This window comes from Ranitomeya imitator, chromosome 4 (genome assembly GCF_032444005.1).
Source record: "Ranitomeya imitator isolate aRanImi1 chromosome 4, aRanImi1.pri, whole genome shotgun sequence".
Taxonomy (NCBI): Eukaryota; Metazoa; Chordata; class Amphibia; order Anura; family Dendrobatidae; genus Ranitomeya; species Ranitomeya imitator.
In genome coordinates this window covers 606,848,089-606,873,756 of record NC_091285.1, presented here as the reverse complement: position 1 = coordinate 606,873,756, position 25,668 = coordinate 606,848,089, and the positions used below count along the sequence as shown (strand labels likewise).

At 44.6% G+C, this 25,668-nt stretch overlaps 1 protein-coding gene across 8 annotated transcripts in view; it reads left to right on the top strand.

The window, feature by feature from the left end:
• The window catches only part of GMCL1 (germ cell-less 1, spermatogenesis associated), a 196,954-nt gene that overhangs the window by 79,286 nt on the left and 92,000 nt on the right, over nt 1-25,668 (top strand). For all 8 annotated transcript variants that reach the window (XM_069766552.1, XM_069766553.1, XM_069766549.1 and 5 more), the window contains 2 exons: nt 2,971-3,036; nt 19,512-19,596. In XM_069766552.1, coding sequence (XP_069622653.1) covers nt 2,971-3,036; nt 19,512-19,596 — 151 coding nt within the window. The remainder of the gene's footprint in view (nt 1-2,970; nt 3,037-19,511; nt 19,597-25,668) is intronic.

Below are 25,668 nucleotides of genomic sequence, written 5' to 3'. Positions count from 1 at the left end.
CATACAACTGGAAGATGCAGGGTTTCTTCTGGCACTGCCAAATCTGGAGGAAACCATGCGAGTTGCACCCTTCAGCCGCTATTTCTTAGTTTTAGACCACTGATAAAAGAACCATGGTTCTTTTATTTTTCATAGTCAATAATGGTGGTCAGGCAGAATGACTGACTAAGAAGTGCATCAGACTGCCCATAGTGCACCCAGCGGCTAGTCACCATGTTAGATTAAAGATAGGAGGTTTTTTTTTTTTTTTTTGGGAAAAGCAGACCACAGATTTTCAGAATATTGGTACAATTCTTATGGCAGACTGCCTTACATGCTGTTCTGCTTCGTTCATATTTATTTTAATCATCTTTTTATCGGTTTTAAAACAAAATAAGACAATACACGTACAACATGAGTAAGTACATATCATGCAGTTGATGCAAACATTTAAATAATCACAAGCAATCCTATCCAAAACATGAATATATAGTGCACTACTTTGCCTCATAAGAATGTCATCGTTCATGTTCGTAGGTCCAGTTAGAAGGTAGGGGTTATTGACTTCATAACCAGAAATTGTCCAAAACCTCCATCTACGTGTGTGCTATCTGTGAGGGCTGTTTACATTTCTGATGCATCAATTAATCTCAACAGTCATTTATCACAAACCTCTTCCAATCTCTCGAGTATTCATTGGTAAGAATACTTGTGTGTGCTGTTAACGTTTGAAACCTATTTATTGAAGAAAGTGAAAGAGAAAAAAAAAGAACTGGGAAGGAGATAAAGCAATCTAATGTTTTACCCAGTAAGGTGGGTGTAAAAAAGAATAGGTGAGTCACAGTAATGCCAGCGTGGAACCTAGAGAAGGCTCCTCACTAAATTGTAAGCATGGAATGGTCATCACTTGGGTTATTCATTCGTAGTCATGTGTGGATAGCCATCCTTACTCAGTGGAGGCCTGCTTCCCCACCAAGTCTACGTATTCCTAAGGTTTCCTATAGAACACCCATGGGGCCCATATTCTACTAAATTTGTCATAGGAGTGATCTGCATAAGCTATCTCTTCAATGTAATAAAACTGGTCAACTTTATGTACCCATTCTGAGATATTTGGGCAATTTTGGGTGTGCCATTTCGGGGGATTTGACTGGAGTTTTGTTCCTGGATTGGGTCGGGCTACCAGCCTTGTTGAGGAAGATGAGATTTTTTTTCAGAGGTTCAGAAAGCAAGCACAGCTCAGTGATAATTTTTAGGTACTCCTCCAGAATGGTTTAATCCTCTCACAAGACCACCATGTGTGCAGGAACTTCCCCTTATCCATCCCGCATCTCCAACACGTTGAGGGAATATTAGGAAATCATACATGCGTCCTCTCTGGAGTGTTATACCACCTTGTGACAATTTTATAAGAGTTTTCTTGAACTCTGATGCATTTGGATGGGCCAAACAAATTTTCATAGATGTGCTCCACCTCCCAGTCCTCGAATTTGACTCCTAGGTCTCTTTCCCACATTAATATGTAGGCTCGTCTCAAGGGAAGAGAGTCAGTTATCAGATTATGATATAGTTTAGTTAGTATCCCCCTAGGCAGTCTGATTTGCATTAAAAATGCTTCAAAGAATGTTTACTCCCTAGTAGGAATACCAGCTGATAAGTAAGACTTTATGGCTATTTTAAGCCCAGTGTAATGAAGGAAATTAATCGGGTTATCAGACAGGGCAGCCTGCATTTCCGTTAGTGAGGGCAGCGTACCGCCTGCAAAGAGCGTTTCTACTCTGGTTCTAACTATATAAATTGTCTGTTGACTTTGTTCGAGTCTGCCCAAGATAGAGCCCTGGTTAATCCATGACCCTAGCTAATGGTGATGGCATCAATGTGCTGGAGTGGTTAACCCATGCTGTTCTGCTTAGTTCAGAACAGACTCCCTTTAATTTATTTGTTACCTAAACTGTTGCATGAGAGAAAAATTACCGTTAGGCCATAGTCACACATCCCGTATTTGGTCAGTATTTTACCTCAGTATTTGTAAGCCAAAACCAGGAAAAGAACGATTGGAGGAAGAGTATAATAGAAGCACGTCACCACTTCTGTATTTATGACCCACTCCTGGTTTTTGCTTACACCAACTGAGGTAAAATACCGACCACATACTAAACGTATGAACGTGGCCTTAAAGAGCTGATCCCCTCTCCATATTAAACTGAATGTTCACCTTTGGTCACGTTTACATGTTTGTAATGGAGCTGGGTGCTACCGCTACTTGTCAGATCTGTCCTTTGACATTAAGCAGATCACAAAGTGTCCTCCTGAAAAGAGGAGATGAAGCGTTTCCCTGCAGTTCCTCCACAGGTGAACTTGAGGATTGCATCGTGTGCATTAAAATCAATGAGTTCTGCTAGAAACAGCCAGCTTCAACCAATCAGGAAATCCACGAAATATTTGCTTTCTGTAGATTAGTTGTCCAGAATTTAGGGTTTTTCGGTTTTGATTGGGTTAGCAGTTTTTAGCAACAGCACTCACCCATTGTCCTAGGGATCAAAGATAATTGTACTTATTTTTTCTTCTGTGTGTGCAATAATAGAAAACTTTGTTTTGTAGAACAGTTATGTCCCTAAGACACGGAGTGTTTTTTCATCATCTGCACATAATCTCCTATGTGTAGACCACAGACTGCCTTCCTTCTTGACTTTTCTGGCCTCCGCAGTGATTGACAGACAAGCATGTTATGTCCTAACCATGTGGGAGAGCTCCTGAATGATCATCGCCTTGTCTTCTCCACCCTACATCCTGCCCTTTTGTTCCTCTTCACTGTGCTGGCCCTTGAGTTTTTCCGCTGTTTCTAACCTTTACTGCTATGTCTATAGGTCCGTTACTTCTTTTCTCACTTGGGAAGCTGTGTAATGAGTCAGCGAGCCACGCTCTGCAGACTTCTGACAACCTGCCTCTCTCACATTAATGTCGGCTCACATGCTTTGTGTCTTCTTCCAGGTGCCTTGAGTGGCTTCTAAATAACTTAATGACCCATCAAAGTGTGGATCTGTTCAAAGAACTCAGGTAAGTGATACACATTACACATACAGGATGTGGATGTTAAAAAATACATTTCCTCCACAACTTTATACTTTCCAGGGATAGATCTGAAATCTGCATTATTATACAAATGGAATGGCTTCTTTTCAAGCTCCATCGCAGGTCGTTCAATGTAACCTTCATCAAAATAACACTGCTTAATGTAGTGTGACTATTGCAGTTGTGTACCTTCTATCATGATGAGTGCTGATGTTCTACAGCGTTTTTATGTCTCCCAAAATATATGGTCATCTTGCATTACACGTCACAAATCCACCTGCGGCTCATCAGTAGAGAAATGCCACATTTACACCCGGTGCTCCTTTACAAGCCTGTTTATATTGCCCTGTACCTGTCAGTGCTCATCGGCCTTTCGCTAATATCATTGTTCTGTCTCCATATACAGAACATGTTATTGGCAGCACACAAAGCTGTGGTGTGGGCTGGAGCAGCTTTCTGAGCTCAGCTACATCTAAGTGTTACAGCTGCTGCACCCAGTAATCTAAGGGAATGTGACCACGATAAGTAAACCCAAGAAATCCCATGCCCGCTATGCGTCCACAGACGCCCACGGCTTACCTGCGGAGACGGACATGCAGCGCGTCTCTCCAGACGGCAGCATGTCAATTTATCTTGCAGAGACTTGAGCCTCCGCAAGATAAACTTCACCCGTACAATATATTGGCAGCGGTGAATCAGCACTTGATTGATCACATGCGGAATCACCTGCATTCAATCGCCGGCAGCGCTATGGATGCAGCGGACATGTGCTTTGTCCAAAGCGCTGCTGATTACTGAACGTGTGCACTTACCCTAACTTACCCTAAGGGTAGGTGCACACACTGCAGATTTTGCTGCGGATCCGCAGCGGATTGGCCTCTGCGGATTCGCAGCAGTTTTCCCTGAGTTTACAGTGCCATGTAAACCTATGGAAAACAAAATCCGCAGCGCACATGCTGCGGAAAAAAACGCGTGGAAACGTAGCATTGTTTATTCTGCAGCATGTCAATTCTTTGTGCAAAAAAATTGCGGTAAGTCTGCGGTAATTCCACAGGAAATCCGCAGTGCGGTTTACCTGGGGATCCGCAGCGTGAGCACATACCCTCAGAGATCAGCATTTAGTAACATAGTAACATAGTTAGTAAGGCCGAAAAAAGACATTTGTCCATCCAGTTCAGCCTATATTCCATCATAATAAATCCCCAGATCTACGTCCTTCTACAGAACCTAATAATTGTATGATACAATATTGTTCTGCTCCAGGATAGTATTTCTTTTCCTACATTATGCTGCTCTCAGATCAGTACAAGAACTCAAAGCAAAACCCCCCCAAAAATTAGCCGGATTATAAGATCTGTGCATTTAATATATAAGATCATGGTCACACTGGCCATTAAACAGACAACACCCAAAATAGAAACAAAATGAGCAAAAACCCTTTCGCAAAAGTAATAGTACATATAAATAACATGGGGCACTTGGTAAACACTGATTTTGATTTTATTAAAAAAAAAAAAGAAAAAGCAGTAAAGCATCCCACTGTGACGAGGTGTAAATTGCCATTATGGGATGGCTTTTGCGGGTTTTTCTTTTTTAAATTAAAAACAGCATTTATGAAGTACCCTATGCTTACATGCTCTCTTACATTTTACTTGCTTACAGCAAGGTTTTTGCTCTTTTTGTTTCTATCTTAGGTTTTCGCTCAGATGAGGTAGCAACAACCTGGTGACAGATTCCCTTTAAACAGCATCCCGCCAAATTCACTCTTTTTGAATTAAGCCCATAGTTACATAGGGAACTTGGCCTCTATATTAACCGGACCTTAGTTGTAGTAAAACTTGAATTTGTTTTGCATAAAAAGCATTTTTTTGTAATATGCAAAATAGGGTTCTCGGTGCACCCTCGGTGTGGCAGAGCGACTTGGTGCACCGCTCCACCCCCTCAATCAGCACAACCTGCCGCCTCTCCCCGCTCTGATTGACTGCTCTCTTTTGACCAAAATAAGCTCTACCTGAAAAGAATCCTCCAGCGCGGGATGTAGCCCCAGGAGGCAGCATCCGCGCTCATTCCCATCTCTCCTGCACCCCCTAATGCTCTCCTCTCTCTGAAGCTTGTAACAGAGGAGCGAATGGCTACAGCAGACAGGAGAGACATCTTTGAGAGCAAATGCTGTCTTCTGCTGTTAATCAACTCGGAAGGAAGCGGCGGCTCATGGTAATTGAGTGGATGCAAAGTTGCACCAAATCGCTTTGACGTGCCAAAGGTGCACAGAGCACGACAACTTGCTCTACAACAAAGGTGTGGATTTAATAGAGGACAAGTTCCCCATATAACTATGGGCTTAGGTTAAATAGTGATTTGGGGCTGACCCTCTTTAAATTTCTGATTAACGATGCTTTATATTGCCTTAATGACAAGTGATCATTAGGGGACAGCCCGCTATCAGGAAGCTTGTAAGACCATGCTCTAGTGCTACCTGTAGGAGGTAGAGCACTACTCCTGTCGTTCTAATCTGTTGCTTTGTGTCAGTACATTCTATAGATCTGGCCATTTCATCTTGTGTGTATGCCCACCGCTGGCTGCACTGTCAACAGAAAACGTATAACAAGAACTACACTGAATGGCCACATTACTACAGTCACCTTCCCCTCGTGATTGGAGCTTTACTGTATGGAACTCAGATGCATGACCCCTACGGGCAGCATGAAATCTAGTGAGAAAGTTTTTCCTGGATCAGTTTGTGTCAGTCCACTTTAGAATGGCAAAATCAAGCGACCTGAGCAACTTGTAATGAGTCTAGGAGCTCAAAAACTGATCAGAGGTATCCCATGCAACAGTATCTAGAGTACATGGACGATGGTGTGATCAAGGACAAACATCCAGTGATGGGGAATAGACAGAATTTTGCCCAAGCACCCTTCTTATCTGATGTCAGCTGTCCAGGCTGGTGGGAAGCAGCAATGATGTGGGGAATGTTTTCTTGGCACGTCTAGTGTCCTCTGTTATCTGCGGATGGAGGTTTGGACTGTAGTGTTTGCATTAGTATTGTGGGTAACCATGTTCCAGGGCTGCCACCAGGAATTTCAGGGCCCCATAGTGGTAAAAAAAAAAAAAAAAAATGGCCCCCTGGAGACTCGGCTAAGGCTCCACCCCAACTCTGCCTTCAACCCTCGAACCTTCCACAGTCCCACCACCCTCTCTTGGAAAAACTCCACTTCTACACCAAGTCCTCACCATTTACACAGTAATAGTTCCCATCTAATACCATGTCACATATATAGCCTCAGCTTTGTTTTGGCCAAAAGATTTTTTTTAATCTGCCACCATGACACCACCGATTACTTTATACTATGTAAAGAGCTCCTGTGTATAATGTCACTGGTGATCACTCTATTACCTATATGCTATATACAGAGCTCCCGTGTATAATGTCACTGGTGATCACTGTATTACCTGTACATTATACACTATGTTCAGAGCTCCTGTTTATAATGTCACTGGTGATCACTGTGGTACCTGTACACTGATAATATGCACTGTATACTATGTATAGAGCTCTGTGTATACAGTGTATAGTGTCAGTGTACAGGTACTACAGTGATCACCAGTGACATTATACATAGGAGCTCTGTATAAAGTATACAGTGTATAGTCAGAAAAGGAAAAGATTTCTCAGGCACTCCAACGAGGTTGGTGAAAATGATTTTTCTTTTTTATTCAGACATAAAGTGCAGCTAAAAACGGGAGTGGATTAAAAAACTTACGCGTTTCTGGCGTGATACTGCACCCTTAGTTATACTGCAAAAAGCTGTTCTACCCTGTATGCACACATGGATTTTTCCTCTCTGAACCCTGTTCACACAGGTTATATACAGATGATCAGGTTTTTAAATACATCAGATAGGGATTGCATACATTAGTTAGGACTGTTCTGATAAGGGTATACCGTGAAGATTGGTAGAGCAGCTTAGTATACATTTTTTGCAAAAAACGTATCAACCAAATACCCTGTTTTTTACATCTTTTTACTAGCACTTGCGGATTACTGCAACATTTTTTCAAACTGAGTGTTTTTGGTTTTACTATTCTCTTTTGTGTCTTCAGGTTTCTTGGTGGTGTGTGAACATGATCCTACAGACTTGTTCACTGTGCAAGTAGCCCATGTGTTCCTGTTTCCACCCTTAGTTATAGGCCTATGATTAAGGGCGCAGTATCGCACCAGAAATGCGTAATGTTTTTTAATCCACTCCCCTTTTTTTAGCTGCACTTTCTCTGAATGAAAGAACAATAATTTTCACCAAGGTCGTTGGAGTGCCTGAGAAATCCTTTCCTTTACTAACTGTTCACGGCTGAGTTCACCAGCAGGATCGGCACCCACCTGGTTTCATTACTCACAGCTTCAGCATACATCTTTTAACGCTACGGTGAAGCTCCCTGACCCTCTCCTATACAGTGTATAGTGTCAGTGTACAGGTAACACACTGACTCACTGGTGACGTCTCTAGTTGAAGTCCTTCATCTTCATCCAGCAGAGACCGCCAACACTTCTTCCATCCAGGATTCGAATCTGCAGAAAATAAGTTATATAAAGCACTTTAACCAGAGCACAGTCCCCAATTTTTCATTAACGCCTACACTCCACCAGATGAAGGAAAAAAAAAAAAGTATGTTGTTGCCCTGCACAGTATCAGGACCTCCCCTCCCCCACACTGAGAACTGTATCCTCAAAAATAAAATACATCACAGTAGTAATAATATCCCTTAATTAGCCCCTACAGAATTATTGTCTCACACCCTGACCCCATGTGTCTCTCTCCACCCTGGCCCCATGAGTCTCTCTCCACCCTGCAGCTTCACAGAAGAAGAAAAAAAATTCTGATGAAGCCGATATAAAGTTTAGCTGTTCTAGTTGGATATTCCTGTCATTTTTGATTGTTAAATTTTGCAGCAAAAGCCATGGTCCATAAACGGCGTACAACACTGCAAAGGGAACTTATTGTTGAGAGTTATCAGTTAGATGAAAGGTACAAAAACACTTCCAACATTTTCCATTGACCACTGTGAAGACCTTCATCAAGAAGCGGTTTAAAGTTGGCACCATAGTGATGTTGTGTAGAACTGGACTTCCATCATAAATTAACAAGAAAACTGGTCCAGAAGGCTGCAAGAGGCCTACAGCAATGAATTTCTGGCAAGTACTGTTTGTGTTCTGCATGTGACAACAATCTCCCATACACTGTGTTCCAAATTATTATGCAAATTAGATTTGTGTCATAAAGATTTAATTGTTTTGTTTTTTTACCAAAGTCGCCGTTTTCGCCTGTCAATCAGTCTGGTCAGGTCAGATGGGCGTGGCGACATCGCTGTATCTTCCCCCAGATCTATAATATAACGCTGGGAGCGTCACTCTGTCCGAAGCCTCTATAGACTGCGCAAGCGCCGGCGCAGTCTGGGCCTCACAGAGCGACGCTCCCGGGAGATCGCGGTATGCGTAAGCACTGAACGCATACCGCGATCTCCACCGGAGAGTCAGGGACCGCCAGGAGGGAGGGTAAGTATACTCACCTTTCCCGGTTCCAGCGCTGCTTGCGGCTCCGTGTCCCGGCTCCTCTGCTCCCGGCTCCGGAGGGCGCGGACTGCGCAGGCGCCGATTCCTGCTGCCGGAATCGGCGCCTGCGCAGTCCGCGCTTTCCGGCGCCATTTTCTTGAAGACACACTCCGGCTCCACTGCAGGTGTGTCTTCAAGAAAATGGCGCCGGAAAGCGCGGACTGCGCAGGCGCCGATTCCTGCTGCCGGAATCGGCGCCTGCGCAGTCCCCGCTTTCCGGCGCCATTTTCTTGAAGACATACCTGCAGTGGAGCCGGACGATAGGTGAGTATGGTATTTTTTTTTTTTTTATATGGCAGCAGCATTCGGGGGCATACACACTGGAGCGGGGGGCATATAATACAATGGTGCCGCAGGATGGCAGCAGCACATGACAGAACGGGCGCAGGATGGCAGCAGCACATGACAGAACGGGCGCAGGATGGCAGCAGCACATGACAGAACGGGCGCAGGATGGCAGCAGCACATGACAGAACGGGCGCAGGATGGCAGCAGCACATGACAGAACGGGCGCAGGATGGCCGCAGCACATGACAGAACGGGCGCAGGATGGCAGCAGCACATGACAGAACGGGCGCAGGATGGCAGCAGCACATGACAGAACGGGAGCAGGATGGCAGCAGCACATGACAGAACGGGCGCAGGATGGCAGCAGCACATGACAGAACGGGCGCAGGATGGCAGCAGCACATGACAGAACGGGCGCAGGATGGCAGCAGCACATGACAGAACGGGCGCAGGATGGCAGCAGCACATGACAGAACGGGCGCAGGATGGCAGCAGCACATGCCAGAACGGGCGCAGGATGGCAGCAGCACATGCCAGAACGGGCGCAGGATGGCAGCAGCACATGTCAGAACGGGCGCAGGATGGCCGCAGCACATGACAGAACGGGCGCAGGATGGCAGCAGCACATGACAGAACGGGCGCAGGATGGCCGCAGCACATGACAGAACGGGCGCAGGATGGCAGCAGCACATGACAGAACGGGCGCAGGATGGCCGCAGCACATGACAGAACGGGCGCAGGATGGCCGCAGCACATGACAGAACGGGCGAAGGATGGCAGCAGCACATGACAGAACGGGCGAAGGATGGCAGCAGCACATGACAGAACGGGCGCAGGATGGCAGCAGCACATGACAGAACGGGCGCAGGATGGCAGCAGCACATGACAGAACGGGCGCAGGATGGCAGCAGCACATGACAGAAGGGGCGCAGGATGGCAGCAGCACATGCCAGAACGGGCGCAGGATGGCAGCAGCACATGCCAGAACGGGCGCAGGATGGCAGCAGCACATGACAGAACGGGCGCAGGATGGCAGCAGCACATGAGAGAACGGGCGCAGGATGGGAGCAGCAAATGACAGAACGGGCGCAGGATGGCAGCAGCACATGACAGAACGGGAGCAGGATGGCAGCAGCACATGACAGAACGGGCGCAGGATGGCAGCAGCACATGACAGAACGGGCGCAGGATGGCAGCAGCACATGAGAGAACGGGCGCAGGATGGCAGCAGCACATGACAGAACGGGCGCAGGATGGCAGCAGCACATGACAGAACGGGCGCAGGATGGGAGCAGCAAATGACAGAACGGGCGCAGGATGGGAGCAGCAAATGACAGAACGGGGGCGCAGGATGGGAGCAGCACATACCAGGATGGAGACCATATACCAATATAAATGCTCGCCACCCGGGCGTAGAACGGGTTCAATAGCTAGTCTTGCATATATTTCCGTTGGTGGCGTAGTGGTTTGCGCATGCCCATCTTCTGAATCCACTGGGCAGGAGAAGAAAAACGCGCGATCGGCGCTATTTCCCTGGTGATCTGTGGGGACGGCCATCTTCCTGAGGCCGCGCGTGCGCATATGGAGTCCTCTGCTGCCCGGGGCTTCAGGAAAATGGCCGCGGGATGCCGCGCGTGCGCAGATGGGGATCGCGGAGGCCATTTTCCTGAAGCCGAGTTCGCATCTCAACTTCAGGAAAATGGCTCCGCGGCCTCAGGAAGATGGTTCCCCCCACAGATCACCAGGGGAATGGCGCCGATCGCGCGTTTTTTCTTCTGCCCAGTGGATTCAGAAGATGGGCATGCGCAAACCACTACGCCACCAACGGAAATATATGCAAGATCTGGGGGAAGATACAGCGATGTCGCCACGCCCATCTGACCTGACCAGCCTGATTGACAGGCGAAAATGGCGACTTTGGTAAGTTATTTCGGCAGCTTAGGGGTGGAATCAGGGTACACAAAATACACTATAGTAACGCACAGCTCAGGCCCTATTTAACAGTATTTTTATCTCGTACTGAAAAACCGGGGTGACAGGTTCCCTTTAAGCGTGATCATCGTACTGTGAAGAGATTTGTGACTGAAACAGAGCACAGACAGAGTTCATGCAGATAAAGGCATAATGAGGAAAGTTTCTGCCAGACAAATTCATTGGATTAAGGGTACCGTCACACTCATCAACTTTGCAAAGAGAACGACAACAATCCGTGACATTGCAGCATCCTGGATAGGGATCTCGTTGTGTTTGACACGCAGCAGCGATCTGGATCCTGCTGTGCCATCGCTGGTCGGAGCTAGAAGTCCAGAACTTTATTTCGATGCCAGGTCGGCGTGTATCGTCATGTTTGACATCAAAAGCAACGACGCCAGCAACGAGCATAGGGCCCCTAGATGTGTGTCGGATCGGTACACTCTGGCTGTTTGACATGGAGCTAACAACCAGCGAGAACGAGAAGTGAGTCGCCGTTACATCACTGGATCGCTCCTGCATCGTTCTGGAGTTTGTGGAGTTTGTGTTTGACGTCTCTACAGCGACCTAAACAGCGACGCTCCTGCGATCTAGTTTAGGTCGGCTCGTTGACTATATAGCTGCAGCGTCGCTGAGTGTGACGGTACCTTAAGAGAGCAGCTGCCAAAATACCATTACAAAGCAGCAAACAGTTATTTGAAGCTGCTGGTGCCTCTGGAGTCCCTCGAACCTCAAGGTGTAGGATCTTTCTAAGGCTTTCTGTGGTGCATAAACCTACTATTCGGCCACCCCTAAACAGTGTTCACAAACAGAAACTGTTGCAGTGGGCCCAGACATACATGAAGACTAATTTCTAAACAGTCTTGTTTACTGATGAGTGTTGAGCAACCCTGGATGGTCCAGATGGATGGAGTAGTGGATGGTTGGTGGATGGCCACCATATCCCAACAAGGCTGCGACGTTAAGGAGGTGGAGGAGTCATGTTTTGGGCTGATATCATGGGGAAACAGCTGGTAGGGCCCTTTAACCCCTTAGTGACAGAGCCAATTTGGTACTTAATGACCAGGCCAATTTTTGCAATTCTGACCACTGTCACTTTATGAGGTTATAACTCTGGAACGCTTCAACGGATCCCGCTGATTCTGAGATTGTTTTTTCGTGACATATTGTACTTCATGTTAGTGGTAACATTTCTTCGATATTACTTGCGATTATTTATGAAAAAAACGGAAATATGGCGCAAATTTTTAAAATTTTGCAATTTTCAAACTTTGTATTTTTATGCCCTTAAATCAGAGAGATATGTCATGAAAAATAGTTAATAAATAACATTTCCCACATGTCTACTTTACATCAGCACAATTTTGGAAACAAAATTTTTTTTTGTTAGGGAGTTATAAGGGTTAAAAGTTGACCAGCAATTTCTCATTTTTACAACACCATTTTTTTTTAGGGACCACATCACATTTGAAGTCATTTTGAGGGGTCTATATGATAGAAAATAATGAAGTGTGACACCATTCTAAAAACTACACCCCTCAAGGTTCTCAAAACCACATTCAAGAAGTTTATTAACCCTTTACGTGCTTCACAGGAACTGAAACAATGTGGAAGGAAAAAATGAACATTTAACTTTTTTTTGCAAACATCTTAATTCAGAACCATTTTTTTTATTTTCACAAGTGTAAAAACAGAAATGTAACCATAAATTTTGTTATGCAATTTCTCCTGAATACGCCAATACCCCATATGTGGGGGTAAACCACTGTTAGGGCGCACCGCAGAACTTAGAAGTGAAGGAGCGCCGTTTGACTTTTTCAATGCAGAATTGGCTGGAATTGAGATCGGACACCATGTCCCATTCAGAGAGCCCCTGATGTGCCTAAACAGTGGAAACTCCCCACAAGTGACACTATTTTGGAAACTAGACCCCTTAAGGAACTTATCTAGATGTGTGGTGAGCACTTTGAACCCCCAAGTGCTTCACAGAAGTTTATAACGTAGAGCCGTGAAAATAAAAAATCGCTTTTGTTTACACAAAAATGATCTTTTCGCCCACAAATTCTTATTTTCACAAGGGTAACAGGAGAAATTAGACCACAAAAGTTGTTGTGCGATTTCTCCTGAATACGTCGATACCCCATATGTGAGGGTAAACCACTGTTTGGGCGCACCGCAGAGCTTGGAAGTGAAGGAGCGCCGTTTTACTTTTTCAATGTTGAATTGGCTGGAATTGAGATTGGACGCCATGTCGCGTTTGGAGAGCCCCTGATGTGCCTAAACAGTGGAAACCCCCCACAAGTGACACCATTTTGGAAACTAGTCCCCTTAAGGAACTTATCTAGATGTGTGGCGAGCACTTTGAACCCCCAAGTGCTTCACAGAAGTTTATAACGTAGAGCCGTGAAAATAAAAAATCGCTTTTGTTTACACAAAAATGATCTTTTTGCCCACAAATTTTTATTTTCACAAGGGTAACAGGAGAAATTAGACCACTAAAGTTGTTGTGCAATTTCTCCTGAGTACGTCGATACCCCATATGTGAGGGTAAACCACTGTTTGGGCGCACCGCAGAGCTTGGAAGAGAAAGAGTGCCGTTTTACTTTTTCAATGTAGAATTGGCTGGAATTGAGATCGGACGCCATGTCGCGTTTGGAGAGCCCTTGATGTGCCTAAACAGTAGAAATCCCCCACAAGTGACCCCATTTTGGAAACTAGACCCCCCAAGGAACTTATCTAGATGTGTGGTGAGAACTTTGAATGCCCAAGTGCTTCACAGAAGTTTAGAATGCAGAGTCGTGAAAATAAAAAATATTTTTTTTTTTTCACAAAAAAGATTTTGTAGCCCCCAAGTGTTTATTTTCACAAGGGTAACAAGAGAAATTGGACCCCAGAAGTTGTTGTCGAATTTATCCCGAGTACGCTGATGCCCCATATGTGGGGGTAACCCACTGTTTGGGCGCACGGCAGAGCTCAGAAGGGAGGGAGCACCATTTGACTTTTTGAGCGCAAAATTGGCTGTCGTGTTTGGAGACCCCCTGATGTACCTAAACAGTGGAAACCCCCCAATTCTAGCTCCAACCCTAACCCCAACACATCCCTAACCCTAATCCCAACCTCATCCATAATCCTAATCACTAACCCTAACCATAATCACAACCCTTACCCCAAAACAACCCTAATGTCAACCCTAACCATAACCCTAATCAAAACCCTAAATCCAACACACCCCTAATCCTAATCTCAACCCTAACCTCAAACCTAACCCTAATCCCAATACACCCCTAATCACAACCCTAACCTTAACCCTAATCCCAAACCTAACCCTAATCCCAAGCGTAACCCTAATGCCAACCCTAACCCTAATACCAACCCTAATCCAAACCCTAACCCTAATCCCAGCTCTAACCCTAACTTTAGCCCCAACCCTAGCCCTAACTTTAGCCCCAACCCTAACCCTAGGGCTACTTTCACACTTGCGTCGTTTGGCATTCTGTCGCAATCCGTCGTTTTGGACAAGAAACGGATCCTGCAAATGTGCCCGCAGGATGCGTTTTTTGCCCATAGACTTGTATTGCCGACGGATCGTGACGGATGGCCACACGTCGCGTCCATCGTGCACTGGATCAGTTGTGTTTTGGCGGAGCGTCGGCACAAAAAAAAGTTCAATGAAACGTTTTTTTGTACGTCGCATCCGCCATTTCTGACCGCGCATGCGTGGCCGTAACTCCGCCCCCTCCTCCCCAGGACATAGATTGGGCAGCGGATGTGTTGAAAAACTACAGCTGCTGCCCACGTTGTGCACAATTTTCACAACGTGCGTCGGTATGTCGGGCCAACGCATTGCGACGGCCCCGTACCGACGTAAGTGTGAAAGAAGCCTAACCCTAAGTTTAGCCCCAACCCTAACCCTAAATTTAGCCCCAACCCTAACCCTAAATTTAGCCCTAACCCTAAATTTAGCCCCAACCCTAGCCCTAACCCTAGCCCTAACCCTAGCCCTACCCCTACCCCTAACCCTAACCCTACCCCTAACCCTACCCCTAACCCTAACCCTACCCCTAACCCTACCCCTAATTTTAGCCCCAACTGCTGTTCTCCTGCCGGCCGGCAGATGGAGACAGATGGCGGGCGCACTGGGCATGCGTCCGCCATGTTCTGCTGCCGGCGGCCAGGAGGAGCAGCAAGAGGATCCAGGGACCTAGGTGAGTATGCTAGGGTCCCCGAATCCCCCTATTTCTCTGTCCTCTGATGTGCGATCACATCAGAGGACAGAGAATTACACTTTACTTTTTTTTTTTTTTTTTTTCGCGGTCGGCGGTAAACAGTTAATTACCGACTATCGCAAAACAGGGGTCGGTAATACCGACCCCGATCATGCTCTTTGGGGTCTCGGCTACCCCCGGCAGCCGAGACCCCAAAGATTCTCCCGGTGCCGGCCGGCGGGCACACTGCGCATGCGCCCGCCATTTTGAAGATGGCGGCGCCCACCGGGAGACACGAGGTGCATCGGGGGAGCTAGGTGAGTATTGGGGGGCCACCTGGGACCCCTTTTCTCTGTCCTCCGATGTGCGATCACATCGGAGGACAGAGAAATTAAAGAGATCGTTTTTTTTTTTTTTTTTTTTTTTGCGATCGCCGGTAAACGGTAAAATTACCGGCGATCGCAAATGCGGGGTGGGTTAAAAACCCCCCGAATCATGTTCTCTGGGGTCTCGGCTACCCTCGGCAGCCGAGACCCCGGAGAAAATCGGCCTCTGGGGGGCGCTATGGACTTTTTCCACAGCGCCGTTAATTAACGGCGCTGTGGTTTAAGTACCCTTAGCGGCCGCCGTTAAAAGGCGTATCGGCGGTCGCTAAGGGGTTAAGGTTCCTGAAGGTGTGAAAATGATCTCTGAAAAGTAAATAGTTTCTGACTGACAACTTTCTTCCATGGTATAAAAAGCAGAAATGTGCCTTCAGGAGCAAAATCGTCTTCATGCATGACAATGCCCCATCTCATGCTGCAAAGAATACCTCTGAGTCATTGGCTGCTATGGGCATAAAAGGAGATAAACTCATGGTGTGGCCACCATCTTCACCTGACCTCAAACGTACAGAGAACCTTTGGAGTATCATCAAGCAAAAGATCTATGAGGGTGGGAGACAGTTCACATCAAAACAGCAGCTCTGGGAGGCTACTCTGACTTCATGCAAAGAAATACAAGAAACTCTCCAAAAACTCACAAGTTCAATGGATGCAAGAATTGTGAAGGTGATATCAAAGAAGGGTCCTATGTTAACATGTAACTTGGCCTGTTAGGAGGTTTTGGAGTTAAATACCGTAGCTTTTTTGTTCAGTGAATGTGACCTCCTAATGCTGCAAATTCCACAAATGAGCATTTTCAGTTCTTTAAAACATCAAATGTTTAGAAATTCTACTGTGCCTAATAATTTGGAACAGTGCATTTTGAGTTTTTATTCATTTTGGAGATTATCCTGTTATCATTGGGAGGTTTCTTCAATAAAATTTGATGTATAATCTAACGGGTGATGACTTTTATTAGACTGACTGTCATTTGCACTGACCATTTAGTAAAATCCAAGAAAAATATCATTTGCATAATAATTTGGAACACGGTGTACTTTTCTTTGGTCTGGCCTGTGGGGTTGGGTAGCAAGACGAAAGCTTTTCTTACGAAAAAAAAAACCATCCAATCCTGGCTATTAAAGATGAGTGGATCGATTCGCGGAACTCAAATACCTACATTAATTCTGCCAGAAGCATGTGAGAAAAACGTATTATGGTCTGATGAGGCCAAGGATGAAATTCTTGGCTATAATTCCAAAAAGTGTCTGGCACAAAGCCAACATTGTAAATCACAAAAAAGAACACTATACCCACAGTGAAGAATGATAGAAGCAGCATTATGCTTTTAGGGCTCTTTTTCTGCAGCTGGAACTGGGGCTTTAGTCAAGGTGGAGGGAATTACAAGCAGTTCCAAATGTCAATTTTGCACCAATTGAATATCTGTGAGTTGACTTGAAGAGAGTGTTGTATGTAGGAGATTCCTTCGCAATCTGATACATATAAACGCCACTGCAAGGACGACGGAGCAAAGATCGCCAATTCCAAATGTGCTGTGCTAATGGGCACCTACCCAAAAAGAGGGAATGCTGTCATAAAGTCTTGGTTTGAGGTGTGTATATTTATGCTACCATTTTTTTTTCTTTCCACGCAAAAAGGGGGTATGATTTTATTTTTTTTGCTTAGAAAAATCTTGCATTTTTTGCATCCCCAGTGTATACATTTTTATTTGGCTTCTGCGCAGTTATTTTCTGTGTCGAGCACTGGTAGTAAATGTAAGACCTTGAGATGTTCAGCTGTATTTTCTTCCGTGTTTTTTTTATATATATAACGACAACAGTACTTTTCAGTTTTTTCAGCTCCTATAGGGATTATCTATTATGTGTAGACCTTGGGAAGGATTGATTGCTTGGTTACACATATATATGTGGCTTGTCACTCACGGCATTTCTAGACATGTTAGTCATTCAGGAGTTTAGGAGAATGACAAGAAACGGCTGAACAGAATTTCTAAGGAATTAAAGTAAGAGAACACTTGAGGTCTTATATTTGAGTTGTGCGTTTTTGGGGGCAATGCATTTTAATAATGCGTCTCTGCACTGAAGGACAAATGCTTAGTTCTTACCTACGGAGCGCGGTTACTCTCCCGGTTGGTATCTTATGATGAAATATTGTGTTGGTTTATAAGAAATGTGTGAATTATTAACACTAAATGGAAGCTCTTTACACAGACGTGTCTATCGCAGTCCGTTCCCATTGTGTATTTCATCATGTAGGAAACTTCTAGTCTCTTGCTGTGACAATATGTGGCATGATGGCTGTCCTCTTATCAGGATGTTTTATTCATGGACCTTTCAACATAATCTTCAGACATAATCTCCGTAAGGGTTTTAGACTGCACTTTTCCAAACTTTTGCACGTGATTTCTTCTGAGACTTTATTTTAGTTCTTCTGATTGATTTTAGAGCTGATCTGTCACAAGATTTCACAATACAAACTGCTTCTATTGTTAAATGGATCTTAAACCTAATGGCTCTGGTGTACTTGCTTTCAAAATTCTTGTTGGAATGCCTGAATAATTTAGCTCCAGAAGGGTTGGCGCATACGACCATTTGTTTTCTCAATTACATAATCGACCAGATTTTCTCAAATAACACTCTGATCATAATGTGATCCGAATCATTTGGTTGTGGAGAAGATGGCAAAAAAAATATCTCCATCTTCTCCATTGTGTCTGTCCGTGAAAATCTGACTGCAGTGAAATGTCATCCGAGTACAGTCTAATGTTTCCCACGCACTCATTGACTTGCATCCGATTATCAGATCAAACTCGGGCATGCAGCAACTTTATTTCCTTGGTCAGGCTTGGTCCAAGGAAATATCTGACATGTGGACGGCCCCATAGAATATCATTCGGTCACGTGTGATCCGTTGTTTTGATGTCTGCACCTGCCCTAAAAAGCAAGTTATTTTGGGTAGGTGTTAATTTGCTAATTGCTGAACCACACCAATCTCTGAACTCGGTCTTATTTGAATAGAATGATGGTCCCTCAACCGATGATAACTTTATATGTCAGTGGGACTGTGATGGCAGAGTGCGCTACTTCTGGTATCTCCGACAAAAAGGCCCACATTCCGCTTATTAAATCTTCCCCATGCGTTCCTCAACCCTGAGGCCTTTCCTTGATGTCAGTGAATGGACTCTATATACTCAGGTGTAAATATGTGGCTGATGTTCTGCTTACGTTATTACATGGCTGTAGCCCCTTTATTGATCAGCACTCAAGTATCTGACAAGTCATAGGATGGAACAACCAGTTGCAATAAGCTGAGTTTTCCTTTTGTAAAATGGAGGGCCTGCCATTCTGTATAAAGCCCCCAACTCAGTATGAATAGAGGTGAGAGCGATTCACAAGGCCCTGGTCCAGCAGCCATGGACTAGTAGTGTGTGTGGCCACCAGATGGGGTCCCTGGAACCTGCCTCCAACTTAAGCATCCTCTTCTGCTTAATAGAACACATGGCCAACAACTCTGAGAAAGCCACGGGGATTCCGGCAGGTTGGAGGCTCTTCACAGGGCTCTCTCCCGGCAGCCATGGACTACTGATGAGCCTGTCTGACCAGGGTCATGAGAACCAGCGGTTTGCTCATCTCTTATGACCGCAATAATAGTATGACCACATCTTATGTTGTGTAAGCGTAGGGGCACCTGTAGTGGCCACCAGGTAACCAAGATGCTGACAAGTTATTCTATTGCAAATTGGTGACATTTTCGTGTTATTAATGTACAGTTGATGTTGCTGATTGATGGCGGCATAGCCAACCTCAGTGTACCTGCAAAATCGTGTGCCTGTGAACCATCTACAAACTTTGATGACTTGTAGTCAAGCCTCATATTAAACCAGTTTTCAACCTCATCGAATGCTGCACTGTTATGTATAGCACCATGTAATCTGCTTTATGTGACAACCCCATACTGACACTTTCTGTTTAATATATTTGATTTTGTCAATTTGTGCATTTGCAGCATCAATATGATGAAGCAGCTCATCTGTTCACCGGATCTACTTGTCATGCAGGTAGAGATGGATGTGTACACGGCTTTAAAGAAGGTAAGGAAAGCTGCCAGTTGGCATGTTATGAGTGTTTGATGGGTTTTTGGTTTATACGATTCTGAATGTTTTTCAGAATGTAAGCCCCCCCGCGTAAACTGAAAATAAATAAAGCGGGCGTCTCATGTTCTCATGGACCCTGCTATGAGCCTATTCTAATAGTTTTTTCCTCATTTTTATGGGAATGTAAATTTCAGTCAGAATCTGTGGGATTCGTGACAGACTGGTTTTTTCCAGTTTTTGAGCGCTAATTTTCCAGCATTTTCATTGGTGGAGAGTGTTTTGGCGGTTTTTATTTATTTACAGATCTGACTGACAGCTGTCATTACCTCAGTTGCTGGCGCAAGAGCAACGAAGAGGTACCACTCTGCCATGGAGAAGCTAGTCCAGGAAGTTTTAGCTAGGGCAGGGGGCCAGGATGGTTTAGACTGGCTAAAAAGCTGCCTGGCAATGAAGGAAGTACCAGTGGGCGCTGATGGTATCCCTCCTCCTACCGAAGTGGAGCCATTCCCCCCGCTTTCAACCCCGGTACCTGCCGCCCAGCCAGCGCCGAGTGCTGTATCGCGCTCCAGGAGGTCAAGGTCTGTCTCAGCTGCAGCGTCGGATTCCCCGGCGCCCAAGCGCAGCCAACGTGACGCCGGAAAGAAACCGCGACGCTGCGCCTCAGTGAAGTCCCGCAGCCCGGTGAGAGACGTCGGCCGTCGCCCCCTAGATGAACCGGCGACGTCATCACATGCAGCCGGAAAGGCAGGAGTGGGGCAGGGCCGTAAAAGCGCTGCGGTCCCCTCCTGCTCTCTCTCCAGAGCGGCCATCTTTGCATCGGATCTGCAGGGAAGGTCGGCTCCAGCGGCTGCAGCACAGTCCTCAGAAGATGAAGAGGATCTTCAATCAAGTTCGCTCAGAGAGCCGCGCTCGCCTAATATCATGGGCTTGAGCGCAGGCATTTCTGGTGAGCGTCGCCGGGAGGTCCAGCCTGACAGGGGTGAGAACATTAATCAAATTCTGCTTAATAGTGAATTGAGGGATTTTATTAAATCAGTAGTGTGTGAAGCTCTGGGGGATGTTGTACCCACTCCCCCTCCCCTTTCTTCATCGGTTCCTAAGATTACTATTGACGCTATGCACATTGATACGCCTTCCATAGCTTCCATCCCAATAAATCCTTTTAAAGAGGCTCTAACTTGTGAGCTGTCTCCGCTTGGTTTCCATTTAAGTTCCTCGGTTAAGGAGCTTATTTGGAACAATAATTATATTGATATATTTTCCCTTATTCCTCGCAGAGATCAGCCCCCGAAGTCTGAAAAAAAAGAGGATAGGGCTGATTCTGAGGATAGTAGGCGTAACATTAGATCGTTTAACAATTGGATACAAGCCTTCGCTATTTACGCCGCAGTTTTGGGGGAGAAATCCCCTAATCTTTGCAGTAGCTTGTTTCAGCACGTCGATATTATTTTAGAAGCGTATAAAAATTTCGGCGGCTCCGCTTGGCTTCACTATGATGAGGCTTTCAGGCACAAGCTATCTGTTCACCCTGAAGTTAAATGGGGTACGAAAGATATCGGGTTGTGGATTAACCTCATGCTGCCGTCGAGACAAGTCACGAGTAGGCAAACGGTTAATTCCTTTCCTAAAAGAGGCGTCTGCTTCGCCTTCAATGAAACTTTTTGCAAATGGAGTAATAATTGCCGATTTAGGCACGAGTGCTCCTTCTGCGGTAATGCCCATCCGATGTCCAAATGTTTCAAGAAGCAGGCAGCCCAGCAATCTGCAAGTAAGGAACCTAACCCAAAAGGCCCGGACTCCGGTGATTTTGGAAAATATGGTTCACTGGCTAAACAGATTCCCAAACAAGGAGAGTAGTCAGCTCCTGTTTGAGGGTTTTTATAATGGCTTCTATGTACCCCATTTCAAAGGGAAAGGCTGCGTTATTGTAAAGAATTTATCCTCCATTTCTGCTTTTCCAGAAGTTGCTAGGGAAAAAATCCGTAATGAACTAGAATTAGGTAGAGTGGCTGGCCCTTTTCTGTCCCCCCCTTTTTAAATTTTCGCATTTCACCTTTGGGGGTCGTACCTAAAAAAGATTCTGGTTCTTTTCGTTTAATTCACCATCTCTCGTATCCGCCAGGCCACTCGTTAAATGATGAAGTTGATAAGGAATGTTGTTCAGTTTGTTACTCTTCTTTCGACGGCGCATTGGATTTGCTAAGGAAATTTGGTTCGTTTGCCTTAATGGCGAAATCCGATATTAAATCGGCTTTTAGGATTCTACCAGTTCACCCTATGGGTTTTAACTCGTTAGGTTTCCATTTTGATGACTGTTTTTTTTTCGATAAATGCCTTCCAATGGGCTTTTCATTGTCATGCTTTTACTTTGAGACATTTTCTGTTTTTTTGCATTGGGTTTTGCAATCCAGCTGTGAGGAAGCTGGGATACTGCACTACCTGGATGATTTCCTTTTCGTAGGTCCTCCTCATTCACCGGTATGTCAGGCTACCCTGGACACATTTTTTCGGATGTGCTCTCACTTTGGCGTTCCTATTGCGAAGGATAAAACAGTCGGCCCTTGTAATCGAATCGAATTTTTAGGCATCACAATCGATTCTGTAAAAATGGAAGCTATTCTTCCTGAAGATAAGGTTGCCAAACTGCGTGCTTCTCTTTCTGAATTTTTGTCTAAGGATAAAATTTCTCTCAAAGATCTTCAGGCGCTTTTAGGCCTGCTGAACTTTGCTCTTCGGGTAATTCCAATGGGCCGTGTGTTTTCTAGGAGTCTTTACGAAGCCACCAAGGGTTTTTCTTCACCTAAATGCCACATTCGAGTTCGCTCCGAGCTCAAGGAGGACGCTAGAATTTGGCTGTCATTTTTGTCCGATTTTAATGGTAAATCTGTTTTACAATCTCCCTTCATCAATGCGGATTCCATTCCTCTGGTTTTTTCCGCGGATATTTCTTTAGGTGTCAGTTTAGTATGTTCATATCATTGGGTGCGCTTGAATTGGCCTGATGATTCTCATATTATCAGGGCCATGAATAATTCCCTGCTCTTAGAGCTTTTTGCAATCTTTTCACTTATCTTCATTTGGGGCAAAAACTTGAAAAATTCAAGAATTCTGTTGTACTCTTCTAATCAAGCAGTAGTTTTTGCTATCAACACTCTATCTTCAAAGAATCGTCAGGCCGCAAAGATTTTGAGACAACTGGTTTTTCTATGTTTGAAAAACAATGTTTGGCTGAAGGCGAAATTGGGCTCTAGCAAATTTAAATCGTTAACTGAAATGTTATTGAATAGTCAGTGGACTAATTTTTCCCAACAGGTGCCATTAGCAGACAAGGAAGCGACCCATTGTCCTCCATCAGTTTGGGACGTGATCTCAGCTTAGTTCCGCATTTTATTGAAAATTCCCTGTCCAAACGATCGTGGGCTGACTACTCAGCCGCATGGAAAAAATGGGCTGATTTTTGTTTTCTTCACGGGTTCAATGCATTGACTTCCGACCCTTTTGTTGCTCTGCAATTCGCGGAATCTTTACTTAAGAAGAATTTTCAAATCCGGAGGAAGCACTATTGTTTAACGCCATTTTCTCAATTTGTTTTTTTGGAGCTCTTAGAGTCGGCGAGATAGTGTCTTATAAGAAAGCTGAGCCATCCGGGCTCAGGCTGGAGGACGTTAAAATTTTTGACTCCTTTCTTTTGGTGTTTATTAGAAGTTCTAAAACGGATCAAATGGGAAGAGGTAATGAAATCTGTTTGAAATCTTTTGGTGACAAAACTATTTGCCCAGTTTTTAATTTTTCCAAATGGATTGTGGTTAGGCCCGCGGTGCAGGGCTCGTTGTTTTTGCATAAAGATGAAGCCCCAGTCACTGTATTCCAGTTCAATTTTATTTTGAAAAAATGTTTATCTTTTTTGGGTAAGAGTCACCTCAGGATCTCCTCTCATTCGTTTAGGATAGGTGCGGCTACGGAAGCCTCTAGAGCCGGCTTATCTGATGCCAGAATCAAAAAAATGGGAAGATGGGAATCGAATCGTTTTAAACTGTACGTTCGACATAATTTATATGCTGACTAATTATTTATTTTCTTTTAGGTCCAAATATTATTTGGATTGTTGGCCATTCCTTTATTTTCTGGGCCCAGAAGATGGCTAGTCAGCGTTGTTACTCGGAGAATCTGTCCTTTAACCCTTCCATTACGCAGGTTTACTGGCATAGCATCCGTGGACTGAAGTGGGCTTCCTTGGTGCCTGAGCTAAAAAATTGTTTGTTGAAATTTCCATACCCGGATTTAATAATTATTCACCTTTCTGGGAATGATCTCGGGAAGATCAATACGCATAATTTATTGGCGGCCATGCGGTCCGATCTTATTTTTTTGAAACAAAATTTTCCTTTTTCTTGCCTTGTTTTTTCCGAGGTCATTCCCAGACTCTTTTGGCAGCAACAGCAATTTGCTTTTATGGATAAGATTCGTAAAAGGGTGAACCGTGAAATGATGAAATTTTTTCCCCTTCTAGGAGGCTTTTCCTTTAGGCATGTGGATTTGGAGGGGTTTTTACCTGGTCTGTTTAGACAAGATTTGGTTCACTTGTCCAACATAGGACTTGACATTTTTAATCTGAACTTGGGCAATATAGTTGAAAAATGGCTGTGTGGTCAGGGGGGGCCTGTGTGGTTTGGGGGTGGATTTGGACATTTGGAATTTTTGGAGAATTTTTAAATATGTTATATCCGAAGTTTATTTATTGGAAGTATTTTATGGTATTTTATGTAACCCTGAATAAAACCGCACGGCCATTTTATTTCCACTTTAAATTAAATCTGTCTCCAGAGTGTTTATTTGGGCATGGGTTTTATGGGGACATGTAAGCCCCCCCGCGTAAACTGAAAATAAATAAAGCGGGGGTCTCATGTCCCCATGGACCCTGCTATGAGCCTATTCTAATAGTTTTTTCCTCATTTTTATGGGAATGTAAATTTCAGTCAGAATCTGTGGGATTCGTGACAGACTGGTTTTTTCCAGTTTTTGAGCGCTAATTTTCCAGCATTTTCATTGGTGGAGAGTGTTTTGGCGGTTTTTAGTTATTTACAGATCTGACTGACAGCTGTCATTACCTCAGTTGCTGGCGCAAGAGCAACGAAGAGCCCACCCTCCCTCCCTTTATGTCATCGTTCCTACTGTCGTGTGGTTTTAATTGTGGGGATAAATCACCCATGTATGGGTGGATTTGGACATTTGGAATTTTTGGAGAATTTTTAAATATGTTATATCGGAAGTTTATTTATTGGAAGCATTTTATGGTATTTTATGTAACCCTGAATAAAACCGCACGGCCATTTTATTTCCACTTTAAATTAAATCTGTCTCCAGAGTGTTTATTTGGGCATGGGTTTTATGGGGACATGACATGTCAGACGGTCTTCAATCGTGCGGTGTTCCTTTTTAATCAAGTTTACCTTGAACTTTGTCAGAAAAGCTTAGTTTGCTGTACTGTACATTCCAGTAAAATGCTGAAACATGACAAATGTGACAGATGTGTTATTTTGTGTGGATTTATCGTTTTATGGTCCAGTAGACATGACAGTCTCCATGCTGTTTAGAAAGGGAATAGGTTGGGTTTTGTTTCAAAATATTAGAAGATTTTTTCCTAAGTTCTTTTGATAGCGCTCCTGAATAATTCCCACTAAAAGAAAGCAAACCAAACCCCAAAAATACGCTACATACCTTGACGTATGTGTAATCGGTTATACTACATGCAGTGCTGGAAGTCTTCTCGGATTCCTGCAGTGCTCCACGTTTATGAATATAATGGCAGACTTATGGAAGGCCTGTGCTAGTAGGCTTCTGTGTTCAGCATACCCCAAAGGAAGAAATTTTGGTGATTTTCAGATCTGTGTTTACTGTGGTGCCAAGAAAAATGGGGCCTAGGTTATTGCACAGAGACATCGCACACCCTACAACCGACTTTTTGATTATGGAGGGGTTTTTGGTGAGTGACAAAGTGATTTTCAGCAGCCCATATACAGGTGTTTTGCGAGTTAAAATATCCTGACAACTGGAACCATGCCTGAATGA